The 16,956-nt window shown below is 40.6% G+C and overlaps 1 protein-coding gene across 2 annotated transcripts in view; it reads left to right on the forward strand.

Annotated features, from left to right (window-relative positions):
• Positions 1 to 16,188, forward strand: part of BTBD7 (BTB domain containing 7) — a 42,691-nt gene extending 26,503 nt beyond the window's left edge. The window contains exons 4-12 of one of the 2 annotated variants that reach the window (XM_054161894.1): positions 5,612 to 5,820; positions 6,302 to 6,377; positions 8,211 to 8,371; positions 8,676 to 8,819; positions 9,052 to 9,165; positions 10,652 to 10,841; positions 12,036 to 12,214; positions 12,974 to 13,402; positions 14,805 to 16,188. In XM_054161894.1, coding sequence (XP_054017869.1) covers positions 5,612 to 5,820; positions 6,302 to 6,377; positions 8,211 to 8,371; positions 8,676 to 8,819; positions 9,052 to 9,165; positions 10,652 to 10,841; positions 12,036 to 12,214; positions 12,974 to 13,402; positions 14,805 to 15,620 — 2,318 coding nt within the window. In that variant the 3' untranslated portion in view covers positions 15,621 to 16,188. The remainder of the gene's footprint in view (positions 1 to 5,611; positions 5,821 to 6,301; positions 6,378 to 8,210; positions 8,372 to 8,675; positions 8,820 to 9,051; positions 9,166 to 10,651; positions 10,842 to 12,035; positions 12,215 to 12,973; positions 13,403 to 14,804) is intronic. The other variant, XM_054161895.1, reaches the window with a different exon arrangement.
• The last annotated feature ends 768 nt before the right edge of the window (positions 16,189 to 16,956 follow it).

Consider the following 16,956-nt stretch of genomic DNA (forward strand, 5'->3'; position numbering starts at 1 on the left):
GTAAAACAAAACAATTTGGGGAGGAGATGGAAAAGATAACTACTAAAACTTCAAGAAGAAAGAACCGGTGTCATTCCTTTAAGATGGAGAATATGGTGCTGTTAGGAGGCCATAGTATTAATTAACTGGAAAAGTCAGCCTGCACCAAGAAGATGAATAGTGAACAAGATCCCTTGTTCACAGTACAGTTCCAGGGAAGTAAAGGTTGGTGTAGATACTGCTTGTATGACAACCAGTGGGGGGAAAAAAAAAAAGTTTCCTGTTTGTACTAGGTAAGTCTTCTGACTTGCTCTCACTGTTTTAATAATTGATGTTTTGCTTATTGCTGAGGAGATCCTAAGTCCCCATTGCCATGTCTCTCAAGTTGTATGAGGTCACTGGAATCTGACAGATTGTCCAGCAGTCAAAAGTGGTACTGCTACTCTGCCTCTGTTTTTCTGTTCCCTATACTGGCAGTAGGGTTTGTGCTGTTGGACATCTTTAATATTGCTAGAAGCAGGACTGACCAAAATTAGTTGACTGCTTCATTGAGTGGCCACCCAAGCACCAGTGTGACAGAAGAGCAAGAGGTGTGCGTAAGATGATGACAGTCTGATGGCAGTCTTGGTGGCCAAGAAGGCCAATGGCATCCTGGCCTGTATCAGGAATAATGTGGCCAGCAGGAGCAGGGAGGTCATTCTGCCTCTGTAGTCAGCACTGGTTAGGCCACACCTTGAGTACTGTGTCCAGTTCTGGGTCCCTCAGTTTAGGAAAGATGCAGAGCTGCTGGAACATATCCAGAGAAGGGCAACAAAGCTGGGAAGGGGTTTGGAACACAAGCCCTATGAGGAGAGGCTGAGGGAGCTGGGGTTGCTTAGCCTGGAGAAGAGGAGGCTCAGGGGAGGTCTTCTTGATGTCTACAACTACCTGAAGGGAGGTTGTAGCCAAGTGGGGGTTGGTCTCCTCTCAGGCAACCAGCGACAGAATAAGAGGACACAGTCTCCAGCTGCACCAGGGGAGGTTTAGGCTGGATATTAGGAAGAAGAGTGATTGGCCATTGGAATGGGCTGCCCAGGGAGGTGGTGGAGTCACCATCACTGGAGGTGTTTAAGAAGAGACTGGATGGGGTGCTTGGTGCCATGGTTTAGTTCAATGATCTCGAAGGTCTTTTCCAAGCTGGTTAATTCTATTCTAATTCTAATACCACTATACAAAGGAGTTGGCTTCCATGAGGATCTTACAGTCTGTGCTTGTGGGCTGCCTTCTAAAGAATCCTTAGCAAGTACAGGACACATTTGTAGCTTTTTGTAAGATGTTAGAAAGAGGCTGCACTAATGTCTTCCTTTTTTCTTTTGCTGTCGGAAACTTGGTTAGAGCAAGATGAGTGTCTCTGGAACTTCCAAAAATGTTGCAGTGCAGACTAGCTACAGCTCATGCCTCTTAACTGTTCTCTACATGCCAGCAAATTCAAAACATATGGTTCCTGATTGCCAGCATGGGCTCTCCTAATGCAGCAAACTTAAGAAAGCACTGAAGAGCTTCAAGACTCCAGTTCAGTGTCAAGATGAATTCTTACTGGTTTTGTGGGTTTTTTCCCTTGGCTCTGCTGGTTTCCATAAGTTTAGGGGAAAGATCTCCACAACAAAATGAATTTCACAATTTTGTAGTAAAAACTTCGTATAATTCCACTTTTGCTGCCTGCTGAAGGCACTTAATTTGTCTTTAGTAGATCTGTCAAATGTCTTGACAAGATCCCAAGCTGCTAGCTAGCATGCCTAAGCATGAGCTCAAGCTATGCCTTTTTGGAAGGACTTTGGAACTGCGTTTGAGAGAGAACTGGGGAAGCAGAAGGGACTTTTTTGTGGGCAGGATTTACTAGTATCCAGCAGGAGGAGCACATGGAATAGCTTTATTTGTTCAAAATACGGTAACCATCTTTCCTTTCTTTAGACTTCAAGCTGAATCTCTGAAAGATACTAATGGTCACATGAGCTTATGGTAGGGTACTTTGAGATACTGCAAATAGAATGGCTGTTGCTGCCTGAATACTGTAAACTAGTACTTACAGGAGAAAATGCTTTATTCTACTGTGAAAAATGCTTTATTCGACTATTCACAGTATTGTGACGACTAGATGACTGGAATGGTTTGGGGTTTGGTTTTTTGCCTAGTGACTGTTAAAGCAAAAAAAAACTCCTGCCAAGGAAGAAGAGAAATTGGAATCCTTCCCTAGCCAGAACTGGGTTGCCTCAGTGTATTTACATGTTCAGAAAACACTTTCAGTTATTACCGCATACTTACTTCAGAAGAAATACTTTTAATAATCTCACAGTTCTGACACATTGCTGAAATTACTCAGGAAAAGGACTCTTTCATTTTCCAAGTATCCTAAATGACCTTTTCACCTGATAATATCACATTATTGGTAGTTGTGCAATAATTGGACTTGACAGAAGAACTGGCATGAAGTGATGGCCCATTTCTGTAAATCAGTGTTGCTCAGATATTTGGAACTACATTTCTGACAGAGCTGTAGTTTTCTGTCTTTGCTGGAGGCAGGTATCCTTACTGTTTCCAAAATTAACGTCAGAGTAAATACTGTGTATGGCACTCTGTTTAAGATGCCTCTTTGTTCTTACAGTTTGAGTTTCCTGGTGACTGATTTCAGTGAGTGGGGTTGCAGACTGATGTTGCAATGGAGCAGTCCTTAGGTGTAATCTTCAGGCTTCAGGGGGATGCAATTATTTACTGTCGGCTTGCACACGGATGGAGTGATTGCATGAAGCTGCATTAGGATTTAGCAGGACAAGACTCAGTGCAACACAACTGATGACCCTAAAGAATTGTTTCAAACAACTGTGTTTCTTACTCAGGGAAGCAAACTCCTTTTAAGCATGCTTCAACTAGTCATGCTTGGCTTTCCTTAAGCATGTCAGGTTTGCTACTAATTTAACATCTTTCTTTTTTTTTTTGAGCTGCAAAAGGGAAGAGGGACTCACACCACAAAGTTAAATATGATAGCAGCTGTTAACTATGTAAGGAAAAATCTAGGAGTAAGTAAAAATCGATCCTGAAGTAGAAATCCTCATACTTCATTTACTCATACTTCTGACATATGCTGAAGTATTTTCACCTTTTAAGGTAGATTACTTTGCTTGGGTTTTAAACACTGTTTTCCAAATTCTTGACCAGAATTTTTCAATACTTGGGAGTAAGGTTTATCCTTCAGGGTTCCGGGGAATACCCACATCTAGAGTGGGCAGTTTCTCTAACCTGTACCAAAATCTAAGGAATGTATTTCAGGAACAGTTACCCTCTGCTCTCATCTGTGCCAGTGATGATCAGGCTGATTTTTCCAGGTGCCACCAACCAATCTTTCCTGCATGTTCACTCTGCACTTCAGACAGGACCCCACTATGTGCGTTAAAGGTTAATACCTATAATAAGATGTCTGTGTTGCTAGTGGTAATAGGTAGCTCTGAGAAGTGCGTAATTACTTCAGTAATGGTCAAGGACAAAGCAGTTGCATTGAAACATGACTTATGCCTTTGTCCAAATCAAATGGAGAGTCTGATTTGGATGAAAAGAGTAATGCTGCCTTTAATGCATCATTTAGAAATGTGTGTGCTTCTGATAGACCTTCTATCAGTGGCTGCATTGATCTATGGTCTTCCTTTTCTCAGGTGAATAGGGCATGTGGGGGGGGAAAAAAAAACACACCACCATCCCAGTGCTTATTGAGGAAAAATTGAAGTATGAACTGGGAGGGGAACACACAGGCAGTATTTTCATAAGTTCCTTCAGAAAATAAATCAAAATTGTTTCCTAGAGTGTGTTTAAATTCAGACATTCCTGAAATACGCTGCAGATGTTCTCACTGAGCATTGACTGTATATTAAATTCACTGCATTTTTTTATATACTTGTTTAGAAAATTATAATGGCAGAATATTTTTCTCATAATTACCATGCTAGCTTTTTATAGTATTAACTTGAAATACATGTATTTAATAGGACAAGTAAATTTATAATCTCATGTTTTAACTCTTGCTTCCTAGTACCACCTTCTTTGCCTTAGTGTTTGTTTCCCTTTTCGTTGACTTGGCTCCTATTTAGTAGTTCCTTTGACAGATACCCTTCTACTTGAAGTAGCATGTTCACTTCTTATTACTTATTCCTTAACCTAGCCATCACATTATTAGTTGCTAGAGAAAGAGTTAGCATTTATATTCTGTATGTTGGCCTATGTAGAAAAGTAAGATTTTCTTCAATTTTTCTGAATTGCTGCTAGTGCCTTATGTGTATGCAGCTGGTTCAAAAATATGTAGAATGTAGCATCAGGAGATCCAATTTGACATTCATCTTGACAAATGCTAAGATTACCATACCAAACACCGTCTCACTCAGCTTAGTCCAAGAGCTCAGTAGTGGGAGACAGTTCTGTTGAAGATTAGTTTTCAAGTATCTTTTAAACTGAGAGAAAAATGATGACATACAGAAGTAAAATAATTGCAGTGTAAGCGTGCTGCTCTGAGCTGTCCAGAAACCTCTGTCATGGACATAAACTGAGCTGTAATTTTGTGGCTGTAGTGGGTTAAGACTGGAATGTAGAATTCTGGAATAAGATTTCCCCCCCCTTTAAATTGCTATCTTCATAGTACAAATAGAAATAGTGTTCTGTCTATATGTAAACCAGATGTACAAATGAAATCGGCAATGTGCTGCTGGAGACTTCAAATGATCAATGTTGTGTTATCTTCTGTCTTAACTCAGTAACCCCAAGTACTCGTGTTTTCAGCTTTCCCACAATACCTCTTCCTTAATTTCTTCCACATTTGCTGCATCTCCTTTCAGGAGGTCTCCTCCTCATAAGATACATACACTCTGGAAGAGTAAATCCTAATGCAGCAGTGAGTATGAAAAAACTCCAGCAGACTGGCCATGAGTCAGAATACCTGCCTTTTAGAGGTTTTGCTTCCTGCTTTTCTATCAGAGGAAGTGCTCCCTGTCCTGACATACTGTGCCTTGCTTGATAGGAGACCTAGAGTGGTATGGTGGCAGCCTAGAGCAACCAATCATTGCTTGTTGCCTTCTTTGTGAACCAGAAAATGATACTTTGCTGCCCTCATTCTGTGCTGAGTGGTTGAATACTGACAATATGTCACAGCTTTTGCTGCTTCTCTTCTGTCTTGGGAGGGTCCATGTACAAGGTGATGCAAATCCTACCTCTTTTACCATTTATCAGTTTCTATTAGTCTACTGCAAACAACAGTGACTCATTCAAATCTGCAACTTGAAAATGTGTGAAACAGTCAGATCATGTATATTAACCAAAGGAGGTTCTCATAGCGCTGAACTGGTTTTCCAGTTGTTTGGCCAGGCATGTGAGCCTACGTGTTTCATGTCCCTTTAAAAAGTAAATGACTGCATAGCTGGAATCCTAAACCACAACTAAAATGATACTTTTAGTTAGAATTTAACCCTGTTTACAGCTTTGGTCTGTAGGGCACTTGTGGTTTTACTCTCACTGGGAGTCATAACTCTTTATATTACAGATTTGGCTATAGGTATCATCCCTTCAGGATCAAAGTACCTCTGTAACAACATCCTTGATTTTTGCTTTTGCCTCCTAGGCTGTGAAGATATTATTGCAGAGAGCATCTCACTAGACACCTTAATTGCCATTCTGAAGTGGAGCTCTCAGCCATATGGTTCCAAGTGGGTACATCGTCAAGCACTACATTTCCTCTGTGAGGAGTTTACCCAGGTCATGACTTCAGATGTCTTCTATGAACTCAACAAGGACCACCTGCTCACAGCTATTCAGTCTGACTATTTACAGGTAACCTGCATGCAGAATACAGCTGGTCCTTGATCTTCCATGATGGTGTGTATTATGACTAGATTTCCTACCCTAGATGTTAAGAAACTATGTAGATAAATTTTTCAGTACACAATTTTATGCCTCTAAAAATGTTGAGTGGCTAGCACATGTGTATGGAGGTATGAACAAAACCAAGTTTTGTTCTTAATACTACTGAAAAGCTTTCTCTTCACCTAGATTAGAATTTAGTTGGTTTCATTATTTTCATAGCTTTCCAGGCAGTGCAAGTGCAGAATTTTTAATGTTAAAGAAGAGATCCAAACACCAGGTGTTAGAGTAGAACTGCCCCTTGCAATTAACTTCAGTCATTCAAATGTAATCCCTGTAAAGTCTTCTATGCTAGACAATTACTTTTTTTTCCTTCATAGGCATTCATTAAGTGACATGACTCTAGAAATCATTAAGTATATAGTGATTGCTGACTTTGTCTTTCTACCAGGCAAGTGAACAAGATATTCTTAAATATCTGATTAAATGGGGAGAGCACCAGTTGATGAAGAGAATAGCAGATCGAGGTAAGGATCCTTAAACCACACAGTACTAAGCCAGACAATCTAAAATGTGTGGAAATTATTTTTTGTGGGTAATCTGTAACTTCAAGAAGTCTAATCTAATTTGCTCACAGCATGGTCAACAAGTGCACTACTTTTTTTTTTTTTTTGCCTTAAAGCTTTTGTTCTCTAAAAAATGAGAGCACAGGCATTCTGAAGGAGCTGGGATTGTTTAGCCTCAAGATGAAAAGGCTTGAGGAGATCTTAGCACAGTGTATAAATATTTAATGTCAGGAAGCAAAGAAAATAGAGCCACATTCTTCTCTTGGCACTCAGGACAGGATGAGGGGCAATGAGACATTAACTAAAATGCAGCAAATTCTGTTTAAACACAAGAACATGATGACAATCACACACTGGCACAGGTTGCCCAGAGCAGTTATAGGATCTCTGTCCTTGGAGGTGTTAAAAACCCAACTGGATGTAGTTGTGGGCAACCTGCTTTACCCAGCCTGCAGAGGTGTGGGGAGTGGGCAGTGGTTGTGGCTGCACCAAACTTCTGGAGGTCTTTTCAGCTCCTACAACTGTCTGATTTTTAAGTCTGGCTGATTTACTGTTGTCTTGCAATTATTTTTCTTGTAATTAATTAATCAATTAAAAAAGACTTGTGGTAGAAATATCTTTAACTTTTCTATGCTCATCCAGGCTTCTTACAGTAATCTCATTCTTTGTTTACTATGTCAATTTTTTTGCTTCAGTTTGAGTACTTTTCTCCTACAGAAATCTGTGGTAGGGAGAAACAAGCCATCAAGTGGCATCAGTGTTTTTCCTAAAGTAGATATAAATGTATTTTTATTAGCTTAGGTGCATGTTATCACACTAGTGGTAACTTCACGTGCTATCTCACATATGGTATGTTGAAAGTAGGTTAAATATATATTTGCCAAATAACAAATGCAAGTAAGCTGTAGGTCATCCCTACCAAGTAGTGTCAGTCAGACAATACAACAAGAGGAACAGAAAAGGAGAAACTTGCCTGTGTGAAATCAGCAATGCTGATGTAGCTGCTGTCATTGGAGGGCTGGCTGTGTTTTTGAAATCCACTGTTATTGTTTGTGATACAACTGCTTTGTCATTGTGCTGGTTTCAATTGAAGAAGTTTGAACTTCAGGAGAAACTTCTTTGCTTTTGAGGGTGATGAAACACTGCAACAGGCTGCCCAGAGAGGTTGTGGAGTCTCCTTTTCTGGAGACTTTCAAAACCTGCCTGGATGAGTTCCAGGTTCCTGTGCAACCTGATCTAGATATACCTGTGTTAGCATGAGGGTTAAAGAAGATGCTCGCCAGAGGTCCCTTCCAATCCTCCCATTCTGTGATTCTGTGACAGTATTTACTAAGGTAGGTTACACGTGGAGGCTAGAATAATGCATCCCACTGGATTCCTCAGGCCTTAGTTTGTAGGAAAATAAGTCTCTGAAAACTGCAAGGGAAAGGTAGAGGAGCTGCAGGAGAGACTCTGGGAGACCTGTAGCTGGGAGGCACAAATGCTTTCATAGTGGTTCTTGGTGGAGCTTTCTAAGCATTTACTCCAAACACTATTTTTGTATTTTCTCCCTGGCACTTTGAAACAGGTCATTTGTACAGCTCTCAATGCCTTGTGTAAGCTGAGCCTGTCTCTGTTGATGCTTCATACCAGATTTTAAGGCATGAGGTAGTTTTGTGGAACAACACCTAAGCACCATTGATTTAAAATCAGGTTTTTCTTCCCTTTTCTCTAGCTTCCTGTTAGCCCTATAATTCTTGCTTTCCTTGTTAAACTTTTTGATGTAAACTCAGTATTTCTTGTTCCTTCCTTCAGAGCCCAATTTACTCAGTGGTACTGCTCACAGTGTAAACAAGAGAGGTGTGAAGAGGAGAGATCTTGACATTGAAGAGCTGAGAGAGATCCTGTCTCCACTTTTACCTTTTGTCCGCATTGAGCACATCTTACCCATGAATAGTGAAGTTCTGAGTGACGCAGTAAGTTGCTAGTCCTATATAAACACTGTCTCTGGGCTCTTTCTACTTCAGATTCTACAATATATTCAGTTTTTATCTTTTAATACTTTTTTTTTAAAGGATTAGCTCCTAAGACATTACTGCTCAGAGTAATACACGTGTAACGCTAGTTTTCTGGGTTAATTTCCTGTTCTTAGTTAATATATTAGAAGGCTAAAGAAAAATCAGTAGTATGAGGATTCAGCGTAAGAAATGCATTTCTTTCAAGCTTTCCTAATACTTATATTTTTTAAAACCCCATAAAACTATTTCTTGATTCTTAAAGATGAAGAGAGGCCTGATAAGTACTCCTCCTTCAGACATGCTACCAACATCAGAAGGTGGAAAGTCAAATGCCTGGCTGAGGCAAAAAAATGCTGGAATATATGTGCGGCCAAGACTGTTCTCACCATATGTGGAGGAGGCCAAGGTAATAATCATTAACAACATAACTATTGTTAAATTGGAGTTATCAGGGGGTTCTGTAAACAAGGAAAGGTTTTGGTATCTTTTGTCTCTCTTTGCATGTACTGGCCTAAAATACTAATGTTTTCAATTTAACAAGACTCACAAGATTCATCATCAGGCTCAAGTCTCTAGTACTGGTCAGAAAAATTTCAACAAAACTTTTTTTTGTCAAAATTGAAATGTTTGCGAGACAGATCTTGATGAAATTCCACCGGAAACAAAGCAGCGTTCTGAGGGAAACCTCCCTGGTTTCCAGCCAGTTTGCCGGCCCAGCTCCTCGGCAGCCCTCCTGGCAGGCGGATGGCAAGGTGAGAGCCTGAGAGTCCCAGTTTGCAGCTAGTCAGCAACTTAGGTGCCAGGAGTTTCAGGCTCCCCAGCTTCCACCAGAGCTGTGTAGAGAGCTATTCCACTCCACAGAGGACTCTGGTACTTCATCTCCTTGTTTGAATCAGGACATATCCAAAATTCTTTCAGTCCTCTGCAAAATGGAATAAATAACTTTTGTCTGAAGTCCTTTATGGCCTACTGAGGCAATAGCTTCTTTATTTAACATCTTGAATGAGGACTGTCAAACTGAAGAACTTGTAGCATGTTTGATGGTGGCATTTGGTGATAGGATAGAGGTGGCTGTCTGGGGCAGAAACCTGCCATATTCGGCTTGGTAGAATGGGAACCTTGTAGATTGCTAACTAATGCCACTTCAGCCATGAGCTCATGAGTCCCAGCACTGCAAGTGACTGCAAAAGAAAAGGATTAGGTGAAGCTGTGCTCATTCACAGCACTTCCAAACTATGACCACGACCCTGGTGAATTTAGGGCTTTTGCCCTGTGCACAAGAGATTTTTGGGGTTTTTTGAGTATATGAGTTGTTGACATCCTTTTTTGAGGGGAGAGGAGAAATGAAACTACTTTGCATTATGGGCACCAATTTGGAGAGGTGGCACTAAAGCAGTGAAGGAGGACTAGCCAGTTAAACTTTTCTCTTTGTATCCTAGATTGTTAAAACTAACAAAAATGTGTTAAAGATCACGTGATAAAAGCTTTGACTCTCTTAATTTTAGGTATATGACATGGGAGTGCTTTAGTAGTAATCATAAATGTAGAAAGCACTTTCTACTCTTCCCCACCCCCATCAGGAATCCCTCTTGTTTCCATTAGCTTCTCATTATGCTGTTAATACTTTTAAAAGCATTACTATCTGTTTAACCATAGAGGGTGGACTCTCATTACCTGGTAATTATACCCCTCCTATTCATAGTTTAATTGCTGTGAAATGCAACAGTTGCAGATGAGTAATTTTTGAGGAATTTTTTTTTTACGCCTCTGTTAGCCTGCTAATGTTTTTAATAAATGCATTTAACATTCAATGAGACTCTTAAAAGGGTCTGTATAAATCCCTTTCTATGCTATAAGTCATCTGAGGGAAATGCGATTAATTTTCAGACTAATGCCTTCTACTCAGTGGCATAGAGTTGAGACTTACAGGCAGTAATTTTCTGAGACAAAGTTCAGAGGATCTGGCCTCAAGAAGGTTACTTCTCTGACAATTACAAAATAAACAGAGCAGCTTTCCCCAACTTCATTCACCTGATTGCTCTTAGCTCTGAAACTCAGCTCTGATCATGACTGGAAAATGGAGCAAAAAATGCTGGAAAAGACAAGAGACTGGGACCTGGAAAAGTTATAATTTAGGCATTGCTAGACTTGTGCCCTTGGGACTGTGTTTACAGCAGGTCTTCCTGGGTACGTGTGTGCAGTGCCTTCACGAGGGCTCTCTCGTGGCTGTCGTTGCAGTCAGTGCTGGATGAGATGATGGTGGAACAAACCGATCTTGTTCGTTTGCGGATGGTCCGAATGTCCAATGTGCCCGACACCCTTTACATGGTAAACAACGCCGTGCCGCAGTGCTGTCATATGATTACCCACCAGCAAGTTAGCACAAACCAGTCCAGTCCTCCTTCAGTTATAGCCAATGAGATCCCAGGTAAGGCTGCTGGATCACTTGGAAACGCTGATTAAAATCTTAGATCATTTTTATGCCTACCAGTTTGGAAAACTGCTTCAAACTTCTCTATAATGCTTTCTTCAGTAGAGCAAGATGCTGTTTGCTGCTAAACATCTGGCTGCTAAACCTGGATTTTTAAGAATGGTTGAAGTGTATGGAGGACTTATTTGCAAGCCTCATAGACTGAATAGAATATTTTTAGGGGTTTTAATTTTTTTTTTTTTTTTTTTTTCATGATAGTACAGGAATTCGTTTGGAGGAGGGGATATTTTGCACTGCCTGCACTTATCCTTCATGTACCAATGTAAACTTTGAATGTGGGACCAGTTGATGGGTTTTCTTTCTCCGTAATGCAAGTGTCTTTGCACACTGTTCTTGCTGTCTGGTCCACTTAATTGTTATAAGCTTTCCTTATGGACATCTGGTCATGGTAACACATAATGCTTGTAAAGGTGGTGAAGGGTCATGTGCCTGTACTTACATATTCAAAGATCTGGATTTGTCTTCTCTTACAATATACATGTTTTCATGAGGACAAAAAGACCGCCAAGAAATGTAATTCATCACCAACCAGCAGCAAGAAGTGGCATGAGAACGTTTTTCAGCAGGGTAAATACTCCAAATTATATGTTACTTCCTTTATGGAAGTAATAAACCAACATAATTTTAACAGGTTTGTGTTGGCTTACAATTTCTGCTATTTTTCTAGAACATTCTTTCTGCAGTTACATCCTGGTATTATGATCTTGTGCTTATAGAATTCTGCTGGAAGCGTGAAGTGTATGCCAAAAAATCTATGAATTCTTGGCCTGTAGAACTCATGAAGGAACATTCAGTTACTAATTTAAGATATCCTGCCCCTACCTCAAATCATGAAATTCCTGCATCATAAAGGCTGTATTTGTGGCTCATTTTAGCAGAAGCTGGACACATGGAACATCTCTTCACCATCTGTGTGATGTGTTATCACGTGTGGCTTGATGCTCCAAGGAACATGTGTAACTTGAATCGCTCTTGTCAGAATGCTTCCTGAAATAAAATGAAGCCAAGCCAGCTTGATGTTAGATATTTTTTTTTCCTTCAGAATTAAATCTAACCATTGCAGTCAAACTTAGTTCTTTCAGTTCAGAAAGTAATCTCACTTTTCTCCCATTTTGTTCTGTTTTCCTGCAGTCCCCAATCTCCTCATTGTAAAAGAGATGATCAGACGGCTGCAGGAGCTGCGTCACACTGAGCAGGTGCAGAGAGCCTACGCTCTTAATTGTGGAGAAGGTGCCACAGTCAGTTATGAGATTCAGATTCGTGTGCTGCGAGAATTTGGACTTTCTGATGCTGCTGCTGAACTTCTGCAGGTATGAGAAATTATTATTTAATACCACAAATGCTTTGATACTGTGTGCTTATGAGCTGACATTACTGTGTGTCTGCAGTAAGAGAACTACTTTGTGTGTGCAGATGCAAAAATGATTTGAAATATCTGTGCAGCTTTAGAGCTGTCCACGTGCAAATCAGGGTGAGCCTGTGGCACATTTGATGTGTGTGGTTTCTGTAAATGTGCAAGCACAACGTATGAATGCTGTTCTCGAGGATTGTCACCATTCAGGATTCTCTTACTAACACAGATTTTTGGGGACAAAAAAATTTACTCAGAGGCAGCTGATGAGAATTAGTCAAATCATAATTAGACACCTGGATTATGATTTCTTCTTGAATGGGAGAGGAGAAAAAGTAACTAATACAGTAGGTTGGCATAGTACATAGCAGGACTGGGAAAGCGGAAATACCCCTTCTGTTTGTATACTGTTGTTAAAGCAAATGCATTTCTGGTCCACTTACACAGTGACTCTGATGCTTGTTATGTTCCTTTAAAACAACAACAACAACAAAAGATTTTCACAGTAGCTGTGATCAGCTCAAGCATTGAAGTTTGAGGTGGCTGTTGTGGTTTTGAGCACAGGTGGCTGTCGCTGAAGCCAGTACGGTGGCTCAACTAGCCTGTTACTGCACTCACAGATTTCTAGTTCTAGTGTGTGCTAGTTTAGGAGATTGATTTATTTTTTATAGATGATTTCCTGCTTTGCTTTGTTACACCTGGGTTTTGTGCTTTGCAGAATCCTCACAAATTCTTTCCTGATGAGCGATTTGGGGATGAAAGCCCACTCCTGACCATGAGACAGTCTGGACGATGTCGTGTTAACAGCACTCCCACTGCAGAAACCATGTTTACAGAACTGGACTCTTTTGTGGCCTTCCATCCACCATTGCCCCCTCCTCCACCTCCATACCATCCACCAGCAACTCCTATTCACAACCAGTTCAAAGTGGGCTGGAAACAAAGGGTGCCAAGTCAACATCCCTCCCGGTCCTTTTCCTACCCATGTAATCACTCACTGTTCCATTCCCGAACCGCTCCCAAAGCTGCACTGCCTGTCTACTTGCCCAGTGTTAAAGCAGCACCTCCTGATTGCACTAACACTACAGGTCTGGGGAGACAAACAGTGGCTGCAGCAGCGGCAGTGATGGCAGCTGAGAAGCAAGGAGTAAGTATTATGATTTCTCCTTCCTGTCTCTGGCCACTTAAAGTATCTTCTAGAGCGGAGCTGGAGAGAATTCTTATGATGAAGTAAGTTGGCTAGGTTAAATAAAAGAGTGTCTTTGTTAGTTGCGAGGAGAGTTTTCTATCAAACGGGCTCTCAGCATCCTGCATTCCAAAGGTGTGCATTAATGCTTGGGAGAAAGGATGCTCCAGGGGCCAGAGCATTTTGGAGGGATAAGTGGGACTTGCAAGTCTTCTGAAAAATAGGTTGCCCTACATTGAAACAAAGTACAGACAGTTTCAGCAGCAGACTGATGCTATAAATCATAAACTGTTTCGGCAATTCACAGGTAAGTAGTCCTGAAGAAATGAGATGTGTATGAAGGGAAGCTGTGGAGAATGTGGAAAAGATATAAAAATGAGCAGGCAAGCAGAAATTAGTGATTGCAAACACAAAGGGGTTTGTAACAGCATTTAAAGACAATCCTGGTTGCTGAGCTACAATATGAGGCAATGAAAACAATGCACTAGAATATACTGGACAGAGATAGCTTGGTGAAGTACGTTAAGTGCTAAATAAAGAGTTTGGTGATTTTTTTCTGCAGTGCAAAACCTTTCAGTGCACTGTTATGTCATACTAGAATCCTGTTTGAGAGTTCTGAATGGAATCATGGATTTTTAGTTTTTTGTTTTCATTTAGCAATTTTCCTAAATATGTTGCACTCCTCCCTCCTTTTATATTTTAGGTGAAATATTTCACTTCAAATTAATCTTTGTTCAAGGGTGAGTTTTGCAGCATGTGGTCAATAATGACTTCACTAAGGACATTATCTAGTGCTCATTCTCACATTACGAGTATTTCTGCTAGAATGTTGCTATAAAAATGCAGGGAGAATCGTAGACTTAATATGGGCAATACCTTTGTTCTGTATTGGGTTTATGCAATTTGTGAGTTACTAATAATGAATGATTGCTAGACTTATTTTCATCAGAAATTACAAGTACAAGTTGAAGTTTTAACTTTTCTCTCTGGAATGCTTGTCTCAATGAGTTCTGCAAACCTTGTCCAGTTTGATAATTGCAAGTGCCTTAAAAGAGGCTGACCTTTGAGAGTTTAACAGTGTGTTGGTATTTACTGTATATGCAAGACAAGCTCTGTTCGTGAAGCTGCTATGCCACAATAATAGCTTCTTAAAGTAAAGAAGTTGTTTTAAGTTAGCAGGAAGGTGAAGGCTGGAGGATCACAATGTTCTTCAAACAGTGTAGGAAACTTGCAGGCTGAGGCTGAGCTAGGCAAAGGTAGATCAGGAGAATACTGTTTTGTATTGCAGAAACTGTCCTAAGTACAGTTTGTCTTTAGCTTTTGCTTTGTTTCCATGTACCAATTTACTTTTTTTCTTTTCCAGTGTACTCAGCCCTTGCTAAATGAACTGATGCCAGATATTGCAATGGGTGTGTCAGCAATGTCTTTAAAAGACAGAAGATTACCAGAGCTGACGGTCGACACAGAACTAAGCCAGGCAGTTACAGAGGTAGGGCCCGGTCCACCCCAGCACATTTCCTGTATTCAGAACAGACATGTGCCCACTTCTCGAAAGAAACATGCAATAGAGCAAAAATCAGATGCTCGAGAAAATCAGCAGGAATATCCTGACTTCTATGACTTCTCTAATGCTGCATGCAGACCCTCTACTCCAGCACCCAACAGGCACAGCCCTTCGCCTTCACAAGGCATATATTTTGGCCCAGATTTGTATAGCCACAACAAGGCATCACCAAGTGGCTTAAAATCAGCCTATCTACCTTCCCAGATATCTCCTAAAAAGCCAGAGGATTCTAGGAGGGAATACCTGCTCTCCCAAGAGGGGCATCAACACAGACAAAAGAATGAACCGATACACCTCGATGTCTTAGAACAACCTCCCCAGCGACTGGACTTGGCGTTGGCTACCCAGGAAAATACTGGTAACGGTCCGGTTCACATCAGGGGAAGAACAAAAATGGAAACAGATCTAACCTATGGGCTAACCTCCAACAGACCTTCACTCTCGGCATACCCCTCTGAAATGCAAGAAGAGAGACCTAGTAGGAGACTGGCAGATGGTGAGCCGTTGGAACATGGAGCACAGAGAAATGCAGAGTTGGAAAGGGAGGATGCAGTGAGCAGAGGAAGGAGGTCTCCAAACAAACCAGACTTTCTCTATAAAAAATCTGCCCTATGAAAGCAACCTTCACTATTTCGCTGTGCCTAAGAGTTGTAAACATCCCATTCTTTGCAACTTTTGGCCTGACTTCTGTCAGACAAATTCATTCATGCCAGCAGATAAAATTCATCTTCTTTCACTTCTTTTGTACATACATGGCTTTATTAGAGAGAGACAGCATGTTATCAGTTTCTTTTTAATGCTGCTTCTGGTTTTATTTTGTGGGAAAATTTGGTTTTGGAGCACATTTGATTAAGCCTTTTGAGGAAAAAAGAGAAAACAAACGCTGGTACCTTTTTTTCTACAACCTGGTAGCCTTTTGCACCTGTACATCTATTTTAGTGTATTAGTTTTGTACTAATATGTTAAGCTTTATTGTCACATTTAAAGGACTGTATTTTCATACTTTTGCATTTTCCCTTTCACCTGCCAATTCCCTGTGTGCACCGAGTTGCACATTACGAAATGTATTTTCTTACAGGATAGCAACAATGTGTTTATTTTTTAATTATAGGAATTCCAAAGAACAGCACATCAAAAATACTACACTTTTGGTTAGTTTTGTTTGTTTAGATCTGAAATCTTCCTGACTCTGGTTTTTTTTTTAATGGCAGTGGCAAGAATCTAGTCTAATGTTTTGTTTGAAAAGTTCTGGCAGCTGGTCTTAACCCTTGCATAGCAAGCCCCACTTCAAGAATTGTATTTGGGTTTCTAAAATTTCAGGGGGATATTTAGAAGTCCAAATTCCAGTGAAATTCACTGGAATCTGGTAGTCTGGTTTTGTTCGTTTTCTGATTCAGCTGTGACCATGGAGAACTCCATGATCGCCCAGAAGTCCTTATTAGACAGATTAAAATTGTGTTTGCCCTTGTGGAAATACTGTAAAAATTGGAGTAATAACTTTTGTTCTTCCAGCCACCCATATGTGAGGGTAAGTGAAGGCCAGAGTTAAGGTTTCATGCTAAATCCTGGAGTGTCAGGAAGACAAGGCATAGTATCTTTGCTGTTGCCTGAATGGTAGCTCTACATTTGAGAGGGTTCCTTCTCCAACAGAGGTGCTGAGGTGACTTGCTCCTTGCCTTGCTTTCTCCTGCCTATGATTAAAAAAGGGCTTCTCTCTTGGTGATGTTGCTCAGTGTTCCTTACCTGATCTGATGTGTTGCTGACTTCATAATTGCAGCTGTTCTGTGAACAAAGTCAAAGAGTAACCGCTCTAGCATCATGAAATGTGCAAAGCTTTAGCACTGTTAAATTACACCTCCATTTCCTGACTTTGCTTTTTTAAAGCACAGAAACGAGATTAATCTCTTATGGTGTGAAAAGGGAATGACAGTGATCTGGGCTGGCTCCCTGC

This window comes from Dryobates pubescens, chromosome 5 (genome assembly GCF_014839835.1).
Source record: "Dryobates pubescens isolate bDryPub1 chromosome 5, bDryPub1.pri, whole genome shotgun sequence".
In the NCBI taxonomy this organism is placed as follows: domain Eukaryota; kingdom Metazoa; phylum Chordata; class Aves; order Piciformes; family Picidae; genus Dryobates; species Dryobates pubescens.